The following is a 27,107-nucleotide window of genomic DNA, read 5'->3' as shown; positions in this document are numbered from 1 at the left end:
GAAAGACCTGATAGTAGAATAAATACACCAGCAGATAGGATCAGTAAACTTAAAAGAAAAAATAGTAAAATTTACTCAATGTGGAAAACAAGAGAGAAAATTAAAAAAAAAAAGTCTCTCAAGGACCTGTGGACTCATTTTAAAAGATCCAACATTCCTATCATAAGAGTTTCAGAAAAACAGAAGAAAGACAATGGGACTAGAAGAATATTATAACTAAGAATACCCCAATTGTGGAAAAAGAAAGCATACAGATGCAAGAAACTGGGAAAACTGCAAACAGGATAATTCCAAAGAAACCCTTTTCAAGATACATCATAGTTAAACTTCTGAAGACTGAAGGTAAATATAACATCGTGAGAGCAGCCATACAGAAATGATGCATTATCTATCATGGAGTACCAGTTCAAATCAAAGTGGTTTTTTCATCTGAAACCATGAAGGCCAAAAGGATATAGTACAATGTATTCTGAAAGAAAAGAATTGCCAATCCAGAATACCCTTCAAGAATGAAAAGAGGAGTTAAGAATCTGCTGTCGGATTTACCCTTAAATGCTGGCTAAAGGAAATTCTTCAAGCTAAAGAAATAATAAAAGAAGGGATCTTGGAGCATCGAGAAAGAGGAAAGAACAACAGGAAGAGTAAAAATATGGGAACAGACTACCTTTCACCTCACAAGTTTTCTGAATTGTATTTCATAATGAAAACAAAAGTTGTAACACCATCTGATACTCCAGACAATGATATTTAATCCGTGAGATTAAATGAGGTAAATGCAAGTAAGATTTCTACACTTTTCTTGAAGTGGCAAAATGTTGACACCAATACACTATAATATATGCATATCTATATTATAATACCCTGAGAAACCATCAAGGAAGCTATGCTAGGAGATACACTCAAAAACACTGTGGAGATTCAAGATGGATTCCTAAAAAAATGAAGTAACTTACAGGAAGGCAAGAAGAGAGAAACAGAATAATTAGAAACTTAGGAAGCAACCATAAAACAAATAAAAAGAGTAGGCTTAGACTCTAACATATTAATAATTATCTTACATGTAAATCATTTGAATATACCAATAAAAAGGCAGATACCGGCAGAGTAGATTTTTTTTTTTTTTGACAGGTAGAGTGGACAGTTGAGAGAGAGACAGAGAGAAAGGTCTTCCTTTTGCCGTTGGTTCACCCTCCAATGGCCGCCGCTGCAGCCGGCGCACCGTGCTGATCCGATGGCAGGAGCCAGGATCCAGGTGCTTTTCCTGGTCTCCCATGGGGTGCAGGGCCCAAGCACCTGGGCCATCCTCCACTGCACTCCCTGGCCATAGCAGAGAGCTGGCCTGGAAGAGGGGCAACCGGGACAGAATCCGGCTCCCCAACCGGGACTAGAACCCGGTGTGCCGGCGCCGCAAGGTGGAGGATTAGCCTATTGAGCCACGGCGCCGGCTAGAGTAGATTTTTTTAAAATGACTCAACTATACGTGGTTTACCAAAAAAAAAAAAAAAACCTCTGCACACATTCAATTAAATAGGTAGGTTAAAAGTAAAAGGATGGAAACTGATAATACTACATAAACATTAATAAAAAAGAATTAGAAGAAGCTACATTAACATGAGATAAAGTAGACTTCAGACCAAAGAAAATTGCTAGAGACAGAGAGACATTAGCTTTAGAAATGATGTAAATATGCATGTTCTCAACAACATAGCCACAAAATGAATGAAGCATAAACTAAATTTATAGTTAGGGACTTCAAAGCCTCGCTCTCAGCACCTAGTAGAATTAGGAGACAGAAAATCAAAGAGGATAGAGAAAATCCGAACAAGGCAACCAACCAGAAGGATCCTAATTACATAGAGAAAATAGCCCACTCCACAATGGCAGAATCACATTTTTTTTTCAACCATCCATGTAACAATCATAGGATAAACAATATTTTGAGCCATACACTGGTTTGTGTCCTGGCTGTTCCACTTCTGATCCAGCTCCCTGCTAATAAATAGCCTGGGAAAGGTGGCAGAAGATGGTCCAGGTGGTTAGGCCCTGTACCCATGTGAGAAATCTGGATGAAACTCCTGGCTTCTGGTTTCAGCCTGGCCCAGCCCTGGCCATGGTGGCCATCTGGGGAGTGAACCAGAGCATAGAAGATCTCTCTTTCTTTCTATAAAAAAAATTTGATCAAACCTCATTAAATTCAAAAGAGCTGAAATTGCACACTGTATATTCTCTGACCATAATGAAATCAAACTAGACATCAATTACAGAAAAAAGGAATAGGAAAATTCCTAAATACTTGGAAAATAAGCAACGTACTTCTAAATAATCCATATGTCAAGGAGGACACATGTAAGGACATTTTTTAAATATATGAAAATCAGTGAAAAGAAAAATACAACATTCCAAAATATATGGAATGTAGGTAAATCAGTGCTAAGAGGGAAATTTATAGCACCAAAAACTTAACATTAGAAGAGGAAGGGTCTCAAATCAATAACTTAACTTGCTGCCTTAAGAAACTGGGAAACAAAGAGTGTAATAAATCCAAAGCAAACAAAAGGAGGGAAATCATAGCAGAAATCAATAAAACTGAAAATCAGAAAATAATAGTAAAACAATGAAAAAAGCTGGCATGTCAAAAATAAAATTGGTAAAGATTTAGTACAAATTATAAAAATAAAAACAGAGAGAAATAAAACACCAGTATTAGGAATGAAACATGATTTCACTGCAGATTCCATAGCCATTAAAAGGATAATAAGGGAATACTACAAACAGTTTACACTGAAAGATTGAACAGCTTAAAAGAAATGGACCAATTCTTCCAAAGCCACAAGCTACCAATACTGAACTCAGATGAAATAGATAATCTGAATTTGTGCAGTAACCACTAAATAAATTGAATTTGCAATTTAAAAATCCTTCATAAAGAACTCTCCAGGCCCAGACAATTTTATTGGATAATTCTATGAAACATTTAAAGGAGAATTAATATAAATTTTAGGACATGTTTTGCAGAAAATAGAAGAGGAGAGAAAATTTTCAATTTGCATTATGAAGAAAATACCATCTCAATACCCAAACAAAACAAAATAGTACAAAAAACTACTAGTGCATACATACCTCATGAACATAGGCACAAGACCCCACAACAAAATAGGAATACACCATGATCACATAGAATATATCCCAGATATGAAAGGTTGAGTCAACATTCAAAACTAAATCAATGTAATTCATCATAACAGGCTAAAGAAGAAAATGAGATAATCAATAGTAATTTATTCAGAAAACACATTTGACAAAATTCAACATTCATTCATGACAAGAACTCTCAAAAACTTATAACAGAGGGGAATTATCTCCATTTGGCAGAGTGTCTGCAGTAAACCTATAGATAAAATCATGCTTAATAATGAAAGATTGATTTTTCCCCCATATTAGGAACAAGGTAAGGCTTTCATCGCTTATTCTCAACATTGTACTGGAAATTCTAGCCACTGAAATAAAGCAAGAAAAAGAAATAAAAGTTATACATATTGGAAAGAAAAAAAATGAAAGTGTTCCTATTTGCTTATGACGTGATTGCCTATGTAGAAAATCCCAATAAATCTCTAAAATTGAGTTCAGGAAAGTCACAGAATACATGATGAGCACAAAAAATCTTATTTTTGTATACTAACAATGAACCTATGAAAACCTAAATTTACAATTATTCCAAAGAAAATGAAACATTGCCAAACATAACAAAATCTGTACAAGATTTGTGGACTGCAAATCACAAAATGCTGATGAAATAAATCAAAGATCTTAATAAATAGTAATACATTTCCAGGATCATGAATTGGAAGACTCAACATTACTAAAAATATCTCTTCTCCCAAATTGGTATGTAGTAATTGATTTAAAGCAATTCCTATCAAAGTTGTAGCAAAAATTTTTGTAGACAAAGACAAGTGTAATCTAAAATTTACATGGAAAGACAAAGGAACTAGAAGAGCTAAAACTAACTCGAAACAGAGAAGAAAACAGGCAGACTCACTCTACTTGATTTTTTTTTAAGATTTATTTATTTGAAAGTCAGGGTTAATAGAGAGAGAAGGAGAGGCAGAGAGAGAGGTCTTCCATCTGCTGGTTTACTCCTCAGATGGCTGCAACGGCCAGAGCTGCACTGATCCAAAGCCAGGAGCCAGGAGCTTCTTCCAGGTCTCCCACGCAGGTACAGGAAGCCCAAGGACTTGGGCCATCTTCTACTGCTTTTCCGGGCCACAGCAGAGAGCTAGATTGGAAGTGGATCAGCTGGGACTCGAACCAGGCCCATAGGGGATGCCAGCACTGCAGGTGGCGGCTTTACCTGCTATGCCACAGCGCCGGCTCCTCTACTTGATATTGATGCTTACTGTATAGCTAGAGTCATCAAGGCATTAAGTAAGCAAAAGGATAGACAAATAGTGCACTAGAATAGAATAAACAATCCAGAGATAGAACCACAGAACTTACTTTGGATAACAGTGCAAAAGCATCTCAAAGAGGAAGGATAACCTTTTCTTTTTTTAAGATTTATTTTATTTATTTGAAAGAGTTACAGAGAGAAGTAGAGATAGAGAGAGAGGTCTTCCATTCGCTGGTTCAATCCCAAGAAGGCCACAAAGGCCGGAGCTGCACCAATCCGAAGCCAGGAGCCAGGAGCTTCTTCTTGGTCTCCCACATGGGTGCAGGGTCCCAAGGACTTGGGCCATTTTCCACTGCTCTCCCAGGCCATAGCAGAGAGCTGGATTGGAAGAGGAGCAGCCAGGACTAGAACCGGCACCCACATGGGATGCCAGCGCTTCAGGCTAGGACATTAACCCACTGTACCACAGTGCTGGCCCTGAGGAAGGATAACCTTTCCAATAATAGTGCTACAGCAATTTGGCAACCACAGGCATAAAAAAAAAAAAATGAAATATTTTGCTCTGTGAAAGACCATCCTTTTCAAAAGAGGATGAAAAGATACAGAGAAAAATATTTGCAAATTACATATCTGACAAATGATTGATGTCTAGAGTATATAAATAACCCTCAAAATTGAACAGTCACAAAGCAAACAGTCCTGGGCTGGGCATGTGGCATGGTGGTAAAGACCCCAAATGGGATGCCCACATTCCATATCAGAATGCCTGGGTTTGAGTCCTAGCTCTGCCTCTAATTGCAGCTTCCTGCTAATGTGTACCCTGGGAGGCAGCAGGTGATAGTTCAAATAGTTGGGTCCCTGCCACCCACATGGTAGAGACCCAGATTGTATTCCAGGCTCTTAACTTTGGCCTGGCCCAGCCCTGACTATTGTTCGCATTTGAGAAGTGAACCAGCAGATAGAAGATTTCTAAAAATGAAGCACACAAACAATCCAGTTATAAAAGGAGCAGAATATATGAATAGCCATTTCTCCAAAGAGGACATATAGAAGGCAAATAATTATCTCCAAATTAAACACTGTATTAAAAAATAGAGACAGAGCCACAAAACAGAACTGACAGCCCAGAAATAGAATCTATTAATTATCAGCGTATTGTTTACTAAAATAGAAAGCACAAATCAATAAAGAAGTGATTTTTATATAAAATAAATAGTGTTGGACAACTACTTGAGGGAAAATGATACAATCAGAGTTCTACTTTACAACAGATACTCTAAGATTCTAAATGAATAAAAATGGAATAATTTAGGGTATATTAGGTTTTATCCAAGTAATTGACAGCATCACAACAGAGAAGATGGATAGATTTAACTTTACAAACTTTAAAACTTACCTATATAAAATAATGGTCAAAACTTGGAATGAAAGGAAATGGAGTTATATTTATTGTTGCCATTATGACATACATTTATTTTCCATCATATAAAGGACATGCACACACACACACAGAGTAATATGCAAACACTGTTACTTGACCAGAAAGTGGATGAAGGCATTAAACTAACAATTCCCTTAGATATACAGGTAGAAAGATAGGCACAAATAAAAACGTCCAGCCTCTCTAGTAATGAGAGAAATACGTTTTCAAAAAAAAAATGAGACAAATTTGTTGAGATTGGTGAGTACTCACGAGGCAGGTGTTCTCTTACATGTGAAGTGGTAAATGGAATATCTTTTTTTAACATCAGTTTGGCAACATGTAAATGTTTATGTGTCTGCCCTCAGGAATATTACAACTTTATATTTATTGTGAGAATTCTTTATGAGGAACCTTGATATTACAAAGATAGTAATTGTTGTGTTCTTTGTAACAGCAAAATTTGAAAATAGCCTGCATTCCCAACAGTAGGGACAAAAACAAAGTATGAGCATGTGGTGATGAAACCACTTAACAAAATTGCATACAAGCACTGAAAATTTCTATTATGATTATGTATTGTTATTAGAATACTGTGTGGAAATGCCTGTTTGAAGATACCGACAGATAAAAGCAGGACTAAATTTATATGATATTATTTCTGTTGAGTAAATACTATAAAGACAAACACTTGAATGAAATATACAGCTTGTTGAAGTAGCTATGATTGAATGTTTATACTAATGCTAGATCAGCTTCCATTTGATTTTAAATGAATATTACAATGAATAACTCATTTTAAAAAGAATCAGTGACATGTATTCTCCAGTATTTCTACATAATTGTGAACCTTTTCTAAAACAATAACATCACATTTTTCAAAAGGTCACTTCTATTACATTGAAAACGTTTCTTCTTCAAAAAATAAGAACTCATCTAATAGAAGAATTGAGAGATAATCCAAGATGGTGGTGATCTGCAATTTATACAACATTCCTGTCAAGTTTTGGGACAATTCCTTTAAGGCAGGATGCCACTGAATGAGAAACCAACTTGATCTCATGTGCATAGACGTGTGGCCATCAGAGATGGATGGGGACACTTCCGTGAGTTGGGTGGGGAGTAGTGGAGAGAGGTTTCCAGTGGAAGGGTTAAAAGTTGTGCAGAGAATCAGCCCCAGAAGCCCAGTTCCATGGTGAGGCCAATGAGAGGAGGGATCATAGAGCTGAGGACTGGGAGTGTAGTCTCAGGAACATGAGGAGTTTACCTGAGAGAAGCTGGCCTCATATCCGACCCCAAAACACTGGTGGGCTGGCTCATAAATTGAGTGAGGATAATCCTAGAAGTGTAGAACTTCAGAGAATTCAAGGGAGAGGGATGGAGTAAACAAGGGCTGGCAGGGAGCAATCTTGTGAGAGCACTTAAACATGTTGACCTGGCAGCAAGAGGCCACAAACACAAAGCAAGGCAATTAAAACTGCTAAACTGCCCAGACAAGAGGCTTTGCACCTGCTCTCTTCTTCCTCTATAAAATTCCATAATTTGAGAAATTCTCCCAGGTAAAGAAAAATGAAATTATTCAAGTCCCTTTTGTACACATTGATGAATGAAATTATTCAAGTCCTTTTTGTACACACTGATGACCTGTTCCAAAATGAACGACCTTGGAACTTCTCTCATGCCTTGAAGTTATAGCAACAGACACCTTGCCAGTTACATTGGGGGGACCTGCACTACATGAATTGGGACAAGCCTGACATGTCATGGACACACCTCAGTGTGCTAGGAGCATGCAATGCATGTTGTGGCATAGGCCACATTCTCATCTGCTTATGAAATATATTCTTGCAAGGTCAGACAGGCTGCGTCTATGGGGAACTGATCACTTGTAATAGCTGAGGGGTTTGATGGGTGAGAAAGGCCTCCAAAGTTCTTCTCCCAACAGGCCATTGCAGAGATAGATTCTGACACTCACCACAGTGCCTGGCGCCAGGGGATTGTGGTTTTGGGCGATGGAGGATATTTGTGGATCACTGCTTGTTGTCCTCTTTAACAATAAACACCCTTAGCTTGAAGTGTCTCGGCAGTTATGTTTTAGTATCTGCTTTGGATAATACTCTAATTCTTAGTGATGGCTACTCTGAGGCAATTTTTACTAAGCTTTCTCTTCTTGGAAATAAACCTGTCTCATTTGTGAAAGATTTTTTTTAAGCAAGGAAAAGGTAAGTCTGATACCTGGAGAGGGAACAGGCCCTCATGTGTAAAGGGATGTGTGTGTGTGTCTGGTTCTTCTGCGTGTAACTTTCTGAGCCTCAATTTCCTCATAGGATGGCTGGGTTCTGCAGGACCATCTCTGAGCAATTCCATTCCTGTTCGTTTATGTATTTCAACAGTATTTCAACCACACTCGTGCCACAGTTGGCAGATAGTCTGTTCTGCAAGACTTCACTTTCCCCCCAATGAATCTGGATCTATTCTTCCCTTATCTAAAACCCACTGCCTTGTTATTTCATGCTCCTGACTCCAGCTCTCTATCCTAGCAGTTGTTTTTCTGATCCTTCCCTGGTGACTTACATGGACTCTGCCTTGTGCAGCCTGGCGTCTCACTTGACTTGTGCAGGACTCTGTGGTGATTTGGACAAACTCTGTAGCCTCAGGTAGCAGTCACATGAATCCAATCCAATCTGTCCACATCCCCCTTCTACATGGAAAAGGAAGTTGCACTTGCTGGTTATAATACTTGCAGTAGACAATCCATCCCAAAGCTCCTTAGGAAGAGGAGACCAGGCACAAACGTAGAGATAGTAATGACTTTAACAATTTCTTATCGAAGGCCTCCTACTTGAAGAGAAGTAAAGCAGATGCTGTGCATCCTCCGTTCATGTTTACAATCAAGTCAGGAGGCCAGCACCTAAGGGGAAAGGAGACTACTGCTGTTGCAAGGAATCTAAGTGTCAGAGAGAGAAGGCATCTTGTTCAAAGCCACTCAGGGCAGTGACAGAGCAGGAGACTAACTCTCCTGACTCCTGACAGAGCAGTCTTTTCCCTTTTGTCAGACGCAGGAGCTGCCTTTAATATGTTGCTAGAACACAAATGACCCCGTGCACAGCTGGCCTTCCAAATTCAGCAGGTTCTAGCTTACATCATTTCCCTCACTTGTCTTCAGAGTCAGAATCTGATACCAATTCCTGAGCTACTTCTTCCCTACACTTGTTTCTCTTCTAGCTCTTGACTCCAGAAAGGTCTTTACCTCTGGCACTGAACTCAAATGAAACAAAGCTAACCCTGTTACTGCATGTGTGGCTTAGGATGGCTTCAACTGTAAGTAACAGAGACCAGAGACTCAAAGGAGCTTAACCTAGAAAGCAATGCGCTAATTTACATAACAGGCAGTGCAAGATCAGATCAGATGGTTCTAGTGTCAGTTGTACTAGCAGTTTAGTAACATAATTATGGTCTCAATTCATTCTCTGTTCTTGTTTTACTGCCTTGAACATCCAGCTCCCTCCCAGATCTGGTTCCTAGCATCATAGGACCTGCTATCCTGGTTTGCTGGGAAGACCCACTTTATGCCTTTTCCTGACTTATTACCTAGAGAGCAAGGACTTAGGCATGAGCCTCCAGCAAATTTCCCCTCTTATCTATTTGGTACAAATTATAGCAGGAGGGATGCAATTTTTCTCAGATCAAACAGACCCACCCTAAAGCTAGGATAAAATTTTAAGGTACGTAGATTTTTGCAAGCAAGGGGTGGATATCTGAATATTAGTGTTCTGTTAGCAATGAAAACTGTGGCACACAGAATGGAGCAGCCACTAGTGAAGCCTTTTATAATAAGCCTGCTTCTTGCTCATGACAATTTCTCAAAAATCACTGTAAAATGAAGTGTTCACTGATTGAGAGACTAGGCAGAGCTACAGCTGGACCACGAGACACTTCAGTGCAGGGCAGGGCTGGTACTTTATTCTTCTTTGTGTTTTAGCATGCAGCTCAGTACTGTAAAGTAACAGCTCTTCGGGATATGCTTCTTCATTGCTTAACTGAAGGACTAGCCCGCATATCCTTTGATTGGGTCTTAACTCACTTTATCCAGTGCAGCTAATACAGTTCATGTGAAGTCCTCAAATGAATACTACAGAGGCCCTTCCGTGTGCAGACCTCATGAGCCAGCTCTGATCTGCCAAAATAGCAAAAAGAACAATCCCTTTCCCTTACATTCTACAGGCAAAAATGTCCTTTTCATGGGGCGATTTCTGACTGCTTTCAGTGGAAAGTCTTTTCCTAAGTCTGGAGTAGACTTCAATTCTCTGTGCTTGACTTACGCATTCTCTTTAGCATTTACTTGTATGCATTGCTTTTTCAGCATTTATCTTTGTTGCATTGTGATTATGTTTTCCAACGCCTAGCTCATTCAGTCACTCAATTCCTCAGTAAATATCATTACGAAAATATTTGAAAAACAGAGTTTCAACTTTAAATGCATTATTCAACTTCAGTAAAATATACCTCCCCCCTCCCCAACCCCTCAACTACCACTACCACCTCTAAGAACCTCTTGAAAGCAACAGACCATTTTGCCCAGACACATTCACACCCACAAGAACAAAACTGACATCTATCACTTCAGGGCTTTCTGGGACCCCTCTAGAAACCCATGTCTGATCACGTGGGTCAAGAAGAATCACTTTGGTGCACTCCAGGGTAACACACTCGGCTACCAGCTCAATTCGCATGTCTACTGCAGAGCTCAATACCCAGGGGTTCAACCAACACTCAGGGCCTAACAACTCCAGTATCTAGCTCTCTAGCCTAGATTTTGAACTCCAGACCTACTCTTCCAAGTCCCTACTTCACATCTCTGTGAGCATACCCAACAAGCACCTCCAGAACTTCTGGAGCAGACAGCCACGGTGCGCTAGCCATCCCCCTCGATAGCTAGTATTTTCTTTTTTTTTTTCTGTTTTCTATTTTTTATTTTTTTAAGATTTCTTTATTTTTTTAGGAATACAAATTTCATAAGTACAACTTTAGGAATATACTTATTCTCCCCACCATATTTGATAGCTAATATTTCCAATGTGTTCTGTAGACATTCAGCTGCCAGGATCTCTTACTGGAGAAAGACCCTCCACCTGTGCTGGGTGTCATGTGGGAATTGTCAGAAAATCAGTTCCTCCTGGACAGCCCTCAACTAGCTTCCTCATCTCTTGAAAAGGTGTTTTGTATCATGGCCCAGAGTTTGTCCATTGAATGAAGCTCCAGTAGCCCATGGTGGTAACTGGCTCTGGTAATACGCCCCCATTGGTTACCATTCCTCCACCTCCCTTCCCCCATTCTCCTACCATTGCTTCCTTCACCTTCAAAATCAACTTTTCTGCACTCAAATTCTTGTCTCAGGATCTACTTCTGTGGGAATGTAATGACGTTCATAACCTCCAGCCCCAAATCTGTTCCTATCCTTAGGGATCTTCATCTCAGTGGCCATAACCCCAGCCACCCTAAGCCAGAAAACCAGACACAAGTCACCCTAATTCCTCTTTTAAAAAAAGGTTTGCTTTTTATTTATTGAAAAGGTAGAGTTATAGAGAGAGAGAAGGAGAGACAGAGAAGAAGAGCTTCCAGAATCTGGTGGTTCACTCCCCAGATGGCTTCAATGACCAGGGCTTGGCCAGGCCAAAGCCAGGAGCCAGGAGCTTCATCTGGGTCTCCCACGTGGGTGGCAGGGGCCCAAGGACTTGGGCCATCCTCTGCTGCTTTCCCAGGCGCATTAGCTGGAAAGTAGATCAAAGTGCAGCAGCCAGGACACAAACCGGTGCCCACATGGGATGCCGGTGTTGCAGACAGCATAACACACTATGCCACAGCACCGACCCCCACCATCCTAACTCCTCTTGATTCCTCCATCATGACTCCCTATTTATCCTGCCTCCTGAGGACCAGTTGACTCAAATTCCACCTCTTCAACTCTGCTGGCACAACCTTGATCCAAACCCTGATCACTGCAACAGCCTCTCTTACCTGGTCTCCTTGCCCCCAATCTCATGTCACTCCATACTGATCAACAGTGATCATTCCTCAATCCGGATCTGTCCTTGCCACTCCCTTGCTTAGAGTCCTTCAGTGGTTCCCACTGATTACAAAAGTTCCTTTCCAGGCCAGTCTTAGGCACTATTCCTCACAGCCTCTACTCCAGACTCACAAAGTATCTGCCTGTGGTTCCCTTCGCTTATAATGCCTTTCCCTTACTTTGAAAAGTTCCCATTTGTTTCCAGCACTTACCAACTGCCATCATCTCTCTGCAACCTCTTCTGACTTCCCTGCCTTGTGCTATTCCCCACTCCTTTCCAGGACTGTGATAGGCCCATTCCTTAGGTACTCACACAGCCCATTCTGTAACCCAGCCTGTACCTCACAGCATCACATTGCATTATTATTGATTTACTCATCTGTGAACAAGTTGGGGTTAGTAACCACATGAACCGTCTCTAACCGAAGTCCTCAGCTCAGTGACTGGCCATGCAGTAGGTGCTTAATAGAAGTTTATTGGATAAATGAACTCATTACCCATCTGGCTAGCAGGTGGAAACTAGGTTATAAGGAGATGCTGTATTAGAGAAACAGGATATAGATCAAAGAATCAGATTTCTTGGGTCCTTGTTTAAAATTACCAAATACTAGAATTGCAGGTCTCAAAAATCACCCTGCCCCACCCTGGAAGATGTTTTGTTGTTTTTTCATGTGGTTTGGTTGTGCCCTTTGTCCCTTCCATTTTCTCAGGTACCCCTTTAACTGTAGGAGCGTACTTCACACACACGTTCCATTTCTGTCCCTGCCCCCGCCCACGCCCACACCCAGCCCTGCCCTTTGTGGACTCCTCCTGTTCCCTCCCTTCTCCAAGGGCAGCCACAGTGAAAATGAAGAAGGGTGTCACTATACGTTTCTTTGGAAATGGGGGCCATCATGCCTAATTATTATGCATTAATCTGAGGCAATATAATCTTTTCTGAAAACAGAAGCATCTCAAAGGGCAACAAATATGAATCACAACTGCCAGTGAGAATCAAACATTAACCCAGGGTTGTGAGGAGGCCAACAAAAGTAGCAGGCTAGTAATTGCCTTCCTGGATATCAATCCCTACCTTAGACACACACAAAACCTTGATGGATCTTTCATCCATGAACTTGCCCAATTATAATTGCGCAGCTGTGTCTTTAGTTGCATTCATGCTAGATCCTGGCTAGCCAAGGCTCCCATACCTGACTGAAGGACTCCGAACACTTTGGAGATCTATAGAGGAAGTCTTTGGTTACTGAACTGGTTGAAACCACATCCACGGACAGATATTTCCACGGGTCTCGTTAAGGGTTCGGGGCTAATTTCAAACCCCTCATAGTCTAAGTGAAACAAGCAGGGATTGCTCCTTGCTGTTGGTATTTGTTATTATCAATTCCTAAACTTGCGGTGTGTGTCGTTCTGCCTCTGTATTGACTGAGTACTTCTTAATTTAGCTCTTCTTTTCCAGAAGAGGGAACTCAGCACTAAGGCATGGTACCGTCACCCATGGGAGACATGGTGCCTGGGGCCCACAGCACATTTTAGAACCGACAGAAAGCTTTTCATTTCATTTATGATCAGAAGAAAAATGATCTCTCAGGTTGAAGAAAATGTTTTACTATATAGCACTAATATAGTCATCTTTGCACCCATGCAATGGCAAAATATAACTTTTGCTATCTTTTTAGGGAGGAAGGAGTCCACAGAGGCAAAAGTGCCCTTGAAAGTCGGAAGGTGGCCCTGGTTGCCCCCAGGTTCTGCTTGCAGCACATGGCGAGGACAGAACCTTTCAAACACATGTTTGGGTTCCTGTGCTAGTTCTAGACTGGCCAGGCTGCTCTTGTGTGACCATCCCAGATCCTGCAAGGGGACACCCACGGTGGAGACTTGAGGGGCTATTGAGCATGCAAAGAATGGCTAGATTCACGCTTTGCTCTGCTCTGATTAACCTCTGCTCTGCCATGCTCATAAATACCTCCATTCCGCTTGGATTAAGAGAATTTTTTTTTTTACATTTTTAGAGACGAAACCAATATAGCTGCTTCCTTCGCTCTTTTAAAGCATTTTAAGGATTTAGGTTTTGTGTGTGTGTGTGTGTGTGTGTGTGTGTATTTTCTTAAGAGAATTGAAATGGATCCATGGTACCACTGACACCTACTATTGATTTACTGGTCGGCAACCACATATTCATCATCTCTATAACCCCACTTTTGAGCTCAATGTCTGGCAAACACTGGTGCTTAATAAATAAATGTTAGATTAATATGCGAATCACCCCTTGAATGGAAATGAGATTATGTCGGTGGACTAACTTTGTCCTTACTAATCTCCCACCTTGTGAGAAGGATCTTTGACCTGTATCACAATTGGCATTTTAGGGCCATCACTGGGCCCTTCTCGTGTCCCCTGCCTCCAACCGTCAGCCGCATCCACCCTCTATTCCTCTCTACTCTACATCCTGGGGTCTGGAATGGTCCCCAGCCCGCCGGGAAGCAGCAGGGTTCCCGCTCCTCGGGCCCTCCCAGGCGTGCCCCCCTCCATTCCCCGGGTGCCCCTTCCTCCTGCCACCCTGCACCGCCCACAGCCACGCCCTCCCCGTGGGCGAGATCACCTGTCCCTCCTCCGCCGCCTCCTCCTCGGGTACCCTTTCGCCCCCCTCGCGCTCCCCCTCCTCCGCCGCCTCCCCCAAGCCCTCCCCTTCCCCGCCTCCTCCCACCCCTTGGTGTATATAGTAAAGGCCGGGCGCCGCACGCAGACACACACTCACCCGGACACAGGCGCACACACGCTCACGCACAACCGGCAGCGGCGGCGGCGACAGCGGCTCGGTGACAGCGGCGACGGCGGCTCCCACCGCTGCGCACCCCCTTCAGGCGGCCGGCAGCGAGGCCAGACCGGAGAGTTCCCACACCCGCGACCACCCCGCGGCTTCCTGGAGGCGGCGGCCGCGATTGCGAGGTAGCGGCCGCGGCGTCCCAGTGCGGGCCAGGGTCACCCCCGCCCTCTCCAAGCGGACCTGCCACCGGGACGCAGGGGGCGCGCCGGGCTGGGCGCGCCTGGCGGGGCCCGGCGCCCGGGGAGGGGCCTGCTCCCGGGGGCAGGACGGCGCCCGGAGGCCGGGGCCAGCGGGGAGGGCCGGGCGGGGGCGGGGACGCGGGCCGAGGCCGCCACCCGTGTGGCGCGCCCGGGCCCCGCTCCTGCTCCCGGCGCCGCGCACTGGCCGGCGGGGCTGGGGACAGCCAGGGAGGCGGCGCCGGCCGGCGGGGCGGGGGCCCCGAAGTGGGTTTCGGGCCGCCACCCGCGCTGGCACCAAGCGCAGAGGGCGGCGCGCGGCAGACTCCGCGCCCGGGCACCACACCGGGCCGCCTCCGGATCTGCCATTCTGCCCCGGCCCGGAAAACCCGGCGCCTTCCAGGCCCTTCGAAAGATGGATTCTGTTGACGTATCTGGCGGCCCTGGCGAGCCGGGTGGAAAGTTGGGTTTTGCCAGATCGCGCTGGGCTCCTCTTTGTGACGCTCGGCCAGCCCTGCATCCTCCTGGAGCCGGGTGAGTGTGCGTCGGCGCCCGGGGAGCCCTGGTGCCCCCGAATGCCCAGACCCGGGGTGGCCGCACCAGCTCGGGCTTTCTGCCATGTTAGGCACGGAACAGCGTCCTCGCTGCATTTTTGCGTGCGTTTCGGTGGCGCCTTTCGCTGCGGAGGGAGTTACGGCCCTTCGCCGCTTTGCTGCTTTTCGGGCTTGGGGTTGTGCTCTGTGTGTTGGTTTGTTTGCCGTTTAAAGCCCGACTATTGTTCAGGCTAAGCTCCGCCTGGGTGGGGAAATGGCATCCCCCCCCCCCCCCAGTTGCTGGCGAGGGGTAGAGATGTTGCTTTGTGTTTCCCTATCAGAAGTCCCTGGAGTAGGTTTGGGGTACGACGGATGGATGGAGCGAGCGGCGGGGCACGAAGGAAGAAGGTGGCTTTGCAGGGGCGGATTGTCACCCACCCCGGGGCAGGCAGACAGCCTCTCTTCTGCCTGCCAAACTTTTATGAATATTCCTTTTGTCGCAAGGGGAAGCTTAATGAATCTGGCCCATTTTCTAAGGGAAAGCAGCCGGGCATTAACAATGGTTTGGGAACTTAATCAATGAGAAAGGCAGGAGAGGAGGAGGGGGCGCTGACACCATGTCGGGGAGGTGGCTGCTGCTTGCAGAGTCAGGTAGGGGAGAGGTGGGTAGGGCAGGGCGCAGCGCCTGGGTGGCCGCTCCTCTGAACTGTTGGTAGGTCTTACCTGTGCCCACGGGTGCCACCCACTGTCGTGCCCCCACCTCCTGGTCTGCCCAGAAGCTGGCAATGGGGTTTGAGGGGCGGGTTGCGGCAGTGCACGGCCGGCCCCCCTCATCTGGCCTTTTTAAGGATGTGTAAATATTTTGCTGAGGATAAGTGACATCAACAGAATGATATTCCGCAGAGCCCGGGTGTGCAGCGATGATAAATAGATACGGCCAAACAAAGTTTTGATAACCGAGTATTCTCATGGCTCGCTCTGTCTCGTTTGGGTCTTTGTTTTTGTTGGTTTAGCATTATCTCACATCCTCTGGTGCGATCCCTTTATTTAGCTGATTCTCTCGGAAGCTTCTCTTTGGAACCGAGAGAAAAGCAGCCAGCGGGGAGAACAGCAATTCTGAGCCTTGCCTGCGCTGGGCAAGGTTTGCAGTGCTTTTCCCAGGGACTCTTTCCCACTGTTTGCCCCACATCTCTTCCTCCTTTTGAGTCATCAGAATTGTTTGATGGTAAACCAAGAGACTTCTGAGAACTTTGAGAATGCCGTGTGGCCATGCCTTTGTTACAGTGGAGGGGCAGCTGTGCGGGAGGGGGGCAGTAGGGAGGCTAGTGGGCGGGGAGCTGCTCACCAGCACAACACCGGGCTCCCACCCACTGTTTTCTCTTCCCGTTTTCTTCCCTAAGGGGGACGTGAGGAGCTATGTCACTTGCAGAAGCTGGGGGTGCACCAACGGCACAGAATCATAAGTCTGCTGGCATCCCAGTTTCCCTGTCCATAGAAGCCCAAAGAAGCCATAAGCCCACCTCCCACCCCCAACACAGTATTCTGCCAGTGGACACTCGCTTCTCATCTGATAGATGCCCACTAAAGGCATCCCCAAGGCAGCCTGGGCACGGAGAGCCAAGTCAGACTGGAACTTGGAGGTAGTGGTTGCTTTGGCACTGGCCCAGGGGACCATTCAGCCACCCATGGGGGGTTCTTTATAATGCAAAGAAGCCCAGACCCCAGAGGTGAGGTTTGGCCCAGGGAAACCTGCTCAGCTGAGGAACAAATGAGAGAATGGTTTGCCAGGTGAAGCCAGTTGCCGCTGTGAGAACTTGGGAGGAGGGCAGTTGGGCAAGAAGGGTAAAATCCATTTCAAAATCTTCTATCTGGAAAACAAATCCACCAAGACAGGACATCTGAATGACAAGAAAGAAAAAGAAAAGGCTGGGAGGTCTGTGATCAGGTGTGGCCAGGAGTGTACTGGCGCCAGGGCCAGAGATCCCTGGCTATGATGACCCAGAAACTGAGGGTGGGACTGGCCCTCCAAATCCGCTAACCCAGATGCAGATGTTCCATATGTGCAGATAGCCACGCACAGTATGTTCTGAATCTACAAGAAGAAATACCAAGTGTCTATTCTCTGGCTCTTCCGCTGCCCTTAGATAGGAGCTCTGAGGCTCAGAGAAATTTCCAGTCGTGTCTGATTCCAGACTTTGGAGATTATGATTTAAAGGAACAAATGTCTCTTCACCTTTCCTGCCAGTCTGTTATTTAGTTCTCCCAAAGACCATGGTCCTCAGCCCATCCCTCTTCTTTAAAATATGGTACTTAAGTGGTGTGTGTTTGGGTGAGTAGCCCACCAGTAAGGCAGCCTCGTCATCACAGTGCAAATAGATAGATCCAGAGTAGTCCCTAACTATTTCACATGGACAGATGGTGCCTTTCCATCTGGAACCCCCCAAACCCCACTGTCGCTTGGTTAATGAGAGTTGTGTGACTCAAGGAGATGAGCTGCAATGAGTGGTGGTGGGGAGGGAGCTGTGTATCACTGTCATGGGAGACCCAGTAGGGAGAAACCCAGGGCTTTACTTGTATGTTTGGTTGGGGAGCTGAAGTTTCTGGTGCCATGCTCTAGTTTTAGCCCTTAGTAATTCCGTGCTGACAAGCCTGATTTAATCCTTCCAGTATCATGTGAGATGTCGAATATATCCCTGTCTTGCAGATGAGGAAACTGAGGCTCAGACAGGTCACATGATTAGCTCAAAGTCCTTGGTGGGCCCAAAGGGTGGCTGAAGTACTTTGGACTTGTAACCATCTGAAATAAGCAAACACGAAGTAAAAATAGGAGGGGACTTGCTGTGCAACACATCATCAAAGCAAGTTCCTTAGCCCCTTTCTAACCAGGTGGTAGCCTTGAGCCCCTGGAAAGTCTGGAGCCACTGTGAGAGCAGTGGTCTGAATCCACGTATGACGTGCTGCTGGCTCTGCTGCTCCTCTTTCAATCAGAACAGGAGGGGGACCTCAGAGAATGAGGCTTTCCAGGAGGGGCAGGAAGGCTGATTGGACTTTGCCCATGAACAAAAGCCTGTGTGGGATTCTGAATTAAGCTTGATTGAGGAAGCGGGGTGACATCCTGGCTGTAGAGTTGGCAGCTCTTGTCTTTGGAGAATGTCTCTGATTACCACTTCTCCCTCCCACCTGGTTGTCTGCCAGGGTGGCCATCATGTAGTTCTTTGCAGACTCAAGGCCTGTCCTTCATGGCTCACAATTTTTGATGTGCCTCTTGAGTCTGCTACTGCCCTGTGCCCTGATGGCAGCTGGAGAGGTGAGTTTGGTGGCTATGTTAGCACTTCTAGATTTCACATGTGACCCTCCTTCTCTCTCCAACCAAGAACACATACACACAAACATGCATGTACATGCAGACACAGGCACACATAATTTGATCAGGTTTCTGTATCTGCTTCACCAAATTAGATTCCAAACTCAGAATTGTTCTGGAAAGAAGTATGTGACTTTGGTGACCTTCTGTCCCAATCCCTGCCCTGAATAGCTGAGAACGGCTAAAATGGAGGTGGTTCAGCCGGCAGATGCCTTCAGCAAGAATCATGCTCTCTGGCCTTCCACTGCTGTGGAGTAGCCTCCACACAACACAGGCAGTCTGTCTTAGTCCCCCAGGCTGCTGAAACAAAATACCATCAACTAGGTGGTCTGTAGATAGCAGAAAGCTATTTCTCACAGTTCTGGAGCCCAGGAAGTCCAAGATCAAGGTGCTGGTGGATTCCATGTCTACTGAGGGTCCTCGCATGCTAGAAGGCTGCAGTGAGGGCTCTGCCTTATGAACTAATGGGATTAGTGCCCTTATATAAGAGGCCCAAGATGGCTCACTGCAGCCAGTTGATGGTATTTTGACCCCCAAGTGTTCCACCTCCCAATACTATCACCTTGGAAATCAGGATTTCAACATATAAATTGGAGAGGAGGGGAGACCCCTATTCATACCATGCATGGTCCTGCCCATTTTAGTCTCCACTTAGAGGTAGGGCTGGGCTCCTAGAATACCCCAATCCTTGTAGTTCCAATTCCTGTGGTAATTATTAGTTCTATCAACTCACCAATTTTAGAGAATTTGGGAATAGTCCCTGCTCAGACCTGTCACTCCTCTTCCCACAGCTTTTTGGTCTTTGAGCCCAGCTCCATGTAATAGGAACTTCCTGTGGAGATGCAAATGTTCTCTATCTGTGCTGTCCCACACAGTTGCCACTAGCCACACGTGCCTGTGGAGCACCACTAGTCCACATCGGGATGAGCTACAAGTGGAACATGCACTGGAATTCTAAGACTTCATACAAAAAAGAGATGCACAATAGCTCATTAATAATATCTCTACTGATTACATGGTGAAATGACAGTATTTTGAATATATTGGTTAAATAAGATAAACAAAACTAATGTCACCTGTATCTTTTTTGTAATTTTTGTCCTCATTTTTTTATTTGAAAGGGAGAAAGGGAGAGAGGGAGAGAGGGAGAGAGGGAGGGAGGGAGAGAGAGAGAGAGAGAGAGGGGCAGACTCCAGGCTGAAGCTAGGAGCCCAGAACTCTATGCAGGTTTCCCATGTGGGTGGCAGCAGTCCAAGTACTTGAGCCCAGGGAGTGCATCAGCAGGAAGCTGGATCAGAGGCAGAGGAGCCAGGATTTGAACCAGGTCCTCTGCTATGTGATGCTGGTGCCTCAAGCAGCAGCTTAACGCCTGTGTCAAATGTCCCCTCCCCCATTTTTAAACTTTTTTTAAATGTGCCTACTAGCACACTGTCAGTCGTGGGGTGCAAGCCTCATAGCATCTCCAGGTGTGCTGGGGGCATACACAGCCACCATCTCCATGGCACGTGGGAGGCTTGGACTGACTCAGTGATTACAGCAGCCTGCACCAGGTGATTTTGATTTGCAATGGCTAAGGTGCCATTTGGGGGTCCCCCATCAAGCCTACCCATAAGCATGTTTGCTCAGTCATTCTGTGAGGAGCATGGGCTCCAGAAATATAAGGGTGAGAGCAAGGCAGAGGGTGGCAAAGGCAGGCCTGGCTTAAACAAAATGGCTCCTTGTTCTGCCTTTCCTCACATGCAGTCCACCCTGGGCCTGTATCCTCATCCATTGGAGAGCTGCCTGATGCCTGAGCCAGCGATTTCCATGACACCTGCTCCAGTGGCAGCCTAGAGTCATATCCTTTCCAGGGACTTGTGCTTGGAGTGTAATGTCCGAAGTAGATCCCCTCATGCTCAGGATGGACCTGTGGTTCTGGGGCCAACCTTGAAGAAGAGAGGAGAGAAGCGGAAGCACTCATTTCCTGACAGCCTCCTAAGAACCAGAGCAAGACCGTAGCTAAGTTTTGTGAGCGAGACAGAATACAGGAAAGGAAGCCCGCTTTCCCACATCCTAGTGTCACAGATGGGGAAACCTGACCACGGGAAGGTGCAGGGGGTGGGGGAAGGAGCTTGACTGGCACTGTGGTCTCACAGAGCCACAGTCACGCATTCCTGGGCCCTTGCTGGGCGCTGGGCATGGCACGAATAGGCAGAAAGGGATGGGCTCCCGCACTTGGGAGCACGGTAATTTATGGGTCAGGCGCCTGTGGCTCTGGCTTCTGAGGGGGCTGCCCCCACAGGGGACCCTTGGCTGACCTCCTTGGGCTCCTCGGAAGGAGCGGGTTTTGTTTCCCATGGCAGAAGCAGACTGTTTACTGGAGCACAGGAAGAATCCGACATTCTGGCGAAAACGGCTTCATTAACAGCCAGGGTCTTAGCAGTTCCCTGGAAAAGCTCGTCCAGCTGCACTCTAGCCACTGCTCTGTTTCGACAGCACGATCGGGCCTCGCTGGCAGCCACTACTGGGTGTGTCTTAGCGTTGTTGTTGTTGTTGTTGTTATTTTTGCCTTTGTACGTACGGCCACTTTTGCCTTATAATTCAGAGAAAGGAGTGGAGGCCTGGAAGGGTCGAAATGCTGCAGCTGTCAGCCATTCTTCCCTTCGTGGTTTAAGCCTGGAAGCTCTAGGCAGGCTCTAAAAACATAGTTTGTTTCTGACCAAAGCCCATCCCCAAGTTGGGGGCGCTGCAGAGCCACATAGAATGTTCCAGAACTAAAGGCATGTCAGGGAAGCACAACACCTGCTGTTAAGATCCTCCGAAAGCAGTTGACTGAAAGATCTCTTCCGCCCCTGCTGAGACAGACAGACACACACACACACACACACACAGAGCAGAAAGTCCTATCGAGGCTATGTGGAATTCTTTTGCTTTACTATTAATTGGCACTGTGGGGCCCAAGTATGTGATTCATCATCCCAGTTTTGAGGGCATTTGGAAAGCCAGGCAAGCATAACCAAGAGAATGGGCTGCATGTTTTGCTCTCGAAAGAATGATTGAATCTACAGTAAATAAAATGGAATGATTCAGGAAGCTTTTTATGCTCTGGAAAAATCTGCTTTCAAAAAGGGTTTTTGTCTGCTTGTTTCTTTTTCAGTGCCTCCTACTCCGAAGTGTGGGCCCAGCTAGCAAGAATTGGGAGGGAACGGCATTTCCTTGTTTTAGGTTTTTTTTTTTTTTCACTCTAATTGCAGGTTAAGTAAGATACAATGTATTGATTTTGGTTTGGTATGGAACATAACTAGATAATCATTTTATTTTATGAGATATTAATTTCCATCCACTTAGACTGATGAAAAATGCACTTAGAATGCACTATACCTACCCGCGCCGTCATCACAGTATTTCTTTCCTGTTCCCAGATTTGGATGAAGAACTTATTTCATGTATGTGGAAGAGGAGCCAGTGCATCCTTGGTCAACATACGTGGAAAGCCACTTTAGATTTTGAGAGAAATGGGGTCTTTTCCTTTTGGTAACTGCTAAAATGATATGTGTTCAAGGCTGCTTGTATTTGGCTTTATTTATCTCGAGCAGTTTCTCCACGCTGGCCCTGTTGACATTTGGGGCCAGATCATTCTTTGTCATGCGGCTTCTGGATGTACTTCAGCCTCCCTGGCTTCTACCCACTACATGCCAGTGGCAATCCCCCCGCCACCCCAGACCTTGCCAAATGTTCCCTCTGGGACAAAATCACCGTGGTTGAGAACTACTGGTCTAGACCAAAATTTAATAAGTAATTTGTGGTTTTCAGAAAATTCAATTTGAAATAATAAAAGACACAGTCTCCCCCTCTGACTTTTAGATATTCAGTTCATGGGGGTGATTAATTAACAGTTGGAAATGGGTCATGTGCCTGATTTAATTCTCAGGTTGGTGGGAGGGTTTATAGGATCGCAGAAGTGCGGAGATGATTTTTAATGCTGGCAATTGAATAAGTCATAGGTAATTGGGGGATACATTGTAGCAACCGGCGGCTTCTCTGGTTTCTGATCAAGAGAACAGGCTTGTTCCTTCCTAATTTCTTTTTCATACACACCTGACTCCAGGCAGGACTTCAAAGCCCCCAGGCATCTTCCTCCACACCCACTCCTTCCTCACTGTCATTTCTCCTGAAGCATCTTAAGCCTGAGCCAATTAATTTAGCCCTTTAGTGTACTTGTGAGAGCTGTGTTCCTGACATTGTAACTGACTCAGTGCAGATTGTGGCAGCCCTGTTACCCACCACTCAGTTCTGTGTTTGTCAGGACTATGGAGAGAGAAAGCCAGCGATGGGAGATGGAGCATTTTTCACGGTTACTGGGCACTCACATTGAGGTGGCTTCCTCAGCCATCCCTCCCCACATTGCTTCCTCTCCCACACATTTGTCTCCTTGCAATAATTTTGCTTGGGCAACTTGTCCAGGAAAGAGACACCATCACGGCTCCTTCAGGCAGCTAGAATCAGGTAATGCCTACAGGAGCAAGGGCAGATGGAATGTTGCCACCAGGACAAGCCCACAGCCGTCTTCCTGGCAGTCCTTTGAAACGCTAGAAAGGGAGGGTCATGTGTTCCATGGGGAAGGTGTCATGGGGGCAAACCCTGCTGTGTCCATACATGGAAACAGAGTGAGCATGTGGCACTGGGGAAGGGCACAGAAGCAGATCACCCATTACACAGGCCAAGTGTTCCCGAGTCACCACTCCCTGCCAGTGTCTCTGAGTGGGATGGGCGTCAGGGGCTGCCGGTGGAGGGCAGCGGCAGGTGCCCAGTGCAGACATCAGGGGAGGCAGCTTCATTCTGCAGCCTGGCAAGGTAGGCTGACCTTTTCTACAGAGCGTCTGCAGGAGTTCAGAGTGCCAGCTGCAGAGGGACTCCCTGGCAAGCTTAGCCAAAGAGGAAAGATGGAAAGGTGAGTGTTTTGGGGTTTGCCAAGCCAGCCATCTGCTTGCCTTGGTGAGTTCCAGCCTCGCTGGAAGAGCAGTGGGAGTCTTCCTTGTGGTCATGAAAGGAGAGGCACTAAGCTGGCAGGGATCCACAGTGTGCTGGGCCCAGGCAGATAAATAATTGATTTGCAGCACGTGACACTTGGTCATTCTAAGTTGCCAGCCCCTCGCAGGCCAGGATTCGGGTGATGGTTGCAACACTGGGAGAGGAAACAGGATCATAAATCTAGGCTTTGGAGGCCAGTCTCGTGGTGCAGAGGCCACGGGGGCCACCGCTGTGTGCTGCAGAAGCAAACAGACAGGTCCGAGTGGTATGTTGTTCCTCAAAATAATGGCAATGGAAATGGCTGTGAAAAACATTTAGACCCTTGTCATAAAAATGCAAACAGTCTTCCTGCTATAGGGAAAAGCTAAATAAACTCTATTGCAGCTGTATTAAGTAGAAACAGATTTGAAAATTGAGGTTTTTTTTTTTTTTTTTTCTGAGACACTTATTTATAGCAGGTTGGGCAAAGGCTGCCACTATCTTTTGCGACTCCGGAAGAGTGTTTTCCAGATGGTCCTGGCTGTTTTTCTCTGTATTAAACTTAGCTGAGCACCGCTTGCTTGGAGAGGGTCATAGGGACCATTGTGGGTTTTTTTTTTCCAGATTACATTGGCCATTGATTGGCTAACAAATCAATGGATGGGAATGGACCAAGTCTGTGCTAGTGAATTTCCTTTTGCATTTTATAAATAAGAAACATGTCAAGGAACTCCCCAAATAGAGGTGCTCTTTTGAGTGCATACAGCAAAACTTTGAAAACCACACAGAGCTACATTTCCCATTAATTTACATTCATTTTTTGGTAAAATAATGCTCTTCTCTTTGCTAAAAGTCTGCAATGTTACCGTTTCCTTTCCAACATCTAAACAATGTCCAGATACATTTCAGATTGAGCAATTAGCTCTGGCTGCAATTTCCTTTTATGAAAAAAAATCACTAACCCTGTAGACTAAATATGAAATTATTCAATGTGAAAATATCAATGTGAGACTATTTGTTCTAAGATCCTTTGTGGCTTATCACTTGCATTTGAAGGTTAGGAAAGGCCAGCTCTGCCTTGTCCTTCCATGGTGGAAACTGTGCTCTTAGGAGCTGGGCTGCCGGATTTGAGGTCATCATGGCTGAAACATACAGCCCAACCACACGGGGAACCATCTTGGAATGTCACAGAAACCCATGATCCCCTCAGGCCAGCCTCGTAGCCTACTGCCTGCATGGGACTTCTGCCTTTTTCACAGGGAAATGGAAGAAACATGAAAATGCAGTAAGTTTACTTTAAAAAACAACAAACCAAGCCTTTCCAATTTAATACAAGTGCCCTTGATTTGAAAATAGTCTTTTCCACTTTTCTTGGTATAGAAGTCTCTTCTGTGACTGATCAAATTAGTACGCAGCATTCACCACTTAGCATCTTTATTGGGCAGAGTCTGAAGTTGTCCAACTCATATTGGATCTTCCAGTTTTTAAACTGTTACTCATCTGGGACACTAGAAAGTCTAGGATTCACCTACAAGGCCTGTGTAGATAGGTAAGGGGAGCCTCTGTTATGATTCCTAAATGGGAAACACCAACCTGAGCAAAGGTCCTGGGGCTGTTGTCCTGAGTGCTTTACCCACATCTTCTGGTCAGTCAGCCATAGCCAATGTGAAGAATGGAGATGCTTCTTCAGAGGAGTTGGAGGGGAAACTAGGCAGCTGAATTCAGTGCTGAGAACCTTGGCCTTTCTCCCGTGCTCTTGATGTTAACACTGCCAGTTCTATTGGGCTTCATCCTCTCTTCAGCCCTGCCCCCAGGCCTGCTGCCATGAACACAGGTGCCAAAATGGCTCCCCTGCTGTGGCTCCAGTCTCCTCAGTGCTCTGATTGGTGCCACTGTTCCTCCAGCCACTGTTCTGCACACCTGCACCCGCTTCCTGTTGCTAAAGCACCTCTCTAGAGTCATCACCTTAGCACAAGAACATTCAATGACTCCCTGTTTTCTAACCAGCAGGAATAAAACCCCACAAAAGAAGCCCTTTCTTCATTTCCCAGCCCATTCTCCTCCTCCTGGATCCAGTAGAGCATGTGTCGGCTTTGCTTGTTTTCTCCTGTGGAAGGAGGTTGACAAGAAGGTTACCCTGTCTCTTGGGCATCTTTCTAGATGAGGAAAACTGAGGTCTCGTGTCTAATGTGAAGCACCATTCCGGGCATCATGACATTAGTGGTTGAAAAAAGCAAAGACAGGGGCCGGCACCGCGGCTCACTTGGCTTATCCTCTGCCTGCGGCACTGGTACCCCAGGTTCTAGTCCTGGTTGGGGCGCTGGATTCTGTCCCGGTTGCTCCTCTTCCAGTCCAGCTCTCTGCTGTGGCCTGGGAAGGCAGTGGAGGGATGGCCCAGGTCCTTGGCCCCTGCACCCGCATGGGAGACCAGGAGGAAGCACCTGGCTCCTGGTTTCAGATTGGCACAGCATGCTGGCCGTAGCGGCCATTTGGGGGGTGAACCAATGGAAGGAAGCCCTTTCTTGCGCTCTCTCTCTCTCTCACTGTCTAACTCTGCCTGTCAAATTAAAACAAAAAGAATTTTAGCCTTCCTATAAGCCTTTTACTACTCTGGGCTCGAATGCCACCTTTCTGTCTTGCCAGCAAGCAGGCGTTGCTTCAGAATGGCACTTGTGGCTTGTGCTATGGGCAGCAGAGTTGCTTACCCAAGTTCTGGGATTTGCAATGGGAACATAGTGGAAGGAGCTGGTCCTAGCGGTGCAGACTGTCTGTTTCCTTAGGAAAGGTCTCCGATGGCTACTCATCACATCGTAAATGCAACAATGTTGCCTGACATTTTGGAACTCCTGCTATAGGCTGGACAGTTGGAACAGGTGATTTTCATATTTTGTTTCTAGTTGCATGATAAGCACATGAGGTGGGTGCATCTTATCTGCTCCATTTCACAAAGGAGGAATCGCAGGCCCAGAAAGGGGGTTCGTAACTTACACAAGCTCACACACAACTTCCAGAAGGTGGAACTGGGATTCTATACAGCCTAGGTCAGTAGTACTTTCTGCAATGATGGAAATATCAAGACTGCCCAGTAGAGTAGCCACTAGCTACGTGGAGCTACTAAGCACTAGAAACGTGGCTAGTGTGAATGAGGTCTGAATTTCTCATTTTGTTCATTTTAAATGTAAACTGGCTCACGTGGCTAGGAGCTGCTGTGTTGGACAGCTGTCCTCTAGAATGCACTAGTGTCAAGGCCCATCCCGCCCCACTCTCTCCTTGTGTGCTGCTGTCCTTGGGCACCGTTGCCTGTACATCTCTCTTCCTCCCTGCCTCCTGACTCAACACAACTC

At 45.8% G+C, this 27,107-nt stretch overlaps 2 protein-coding genes across 3 annotated transcripts in view; one reads left to right on the top strand and one right to left on the bottom strand.

The window, feature by feature from the left end:
• Positions 1 to 27,107, bottom strand: part of LOC138847526 (uncharacterized) — a 44,512-nt gene that overhangs the window by 1,203 nt on the left and 16,202 nt on the right. Inside the window, exons 4-5 of the mRNA XM_089324669.1 lie at positions 16,134 to 16,275; positions 14,633 to 15,556 (exon numbers count right to left, since the gene is read on the bottom strand). Of these exons, the coding sequence (XP_089180795.1) occupies positions 14,655 to 15,556; positions 16,134 to 16,275 (1,044 nt within the window). The 3' untranslated portion in view covers positions 14,633 to 14,654. The remainder of the gene's footprint in view (positions 1 to 14,632; positions 15,557 to 16,133; positions 16,276 to 27,107) is intronic.
• The window catches only part of RAI2 (retinoic acid induced 2), a 63,008-nt gene continuing 50,586 nt past the window's right edge, over positions 14,686 to 27,107 (top strand). Inside the window, exon 1 of one of the 2 annotated variants that reach the window (XM_070066631.1) lies at positions 14,686 to 14,823. The gene's annotated coding sequence lies outside the window, so the exon portion shown is untranslated. Of the gene's footprint in view, positions 14,824 to 15,012; positions 15,412 to 27,107 lie in introns of those variants that run through there. The other variant, XM_002719926.5, reaches the window with a different exon arrangement.

The sequence above is a fragment of the Oryctolagus cuniculus genome, chromosome X, assembly GCF_051225735.1.
Source record: "Oryctolagus cuniculus isolate XC-2025 breed Fujian yellow rabbit chromosome X, ASM5122573v1, whole genome shotgun sequence".
Taxonomy (NCBI): Eukaryota; Metazoa; Chordata; class Mammalia; order Lagomorpha; family Leporidae; genus Oryctolagus; species Oryctolagus cuniculus.
The sequence above is the reverse complement of the archived record's forward strand: the minus strand, read 5'-3'. Positions and strand labels throughout refer to the sequence as shown.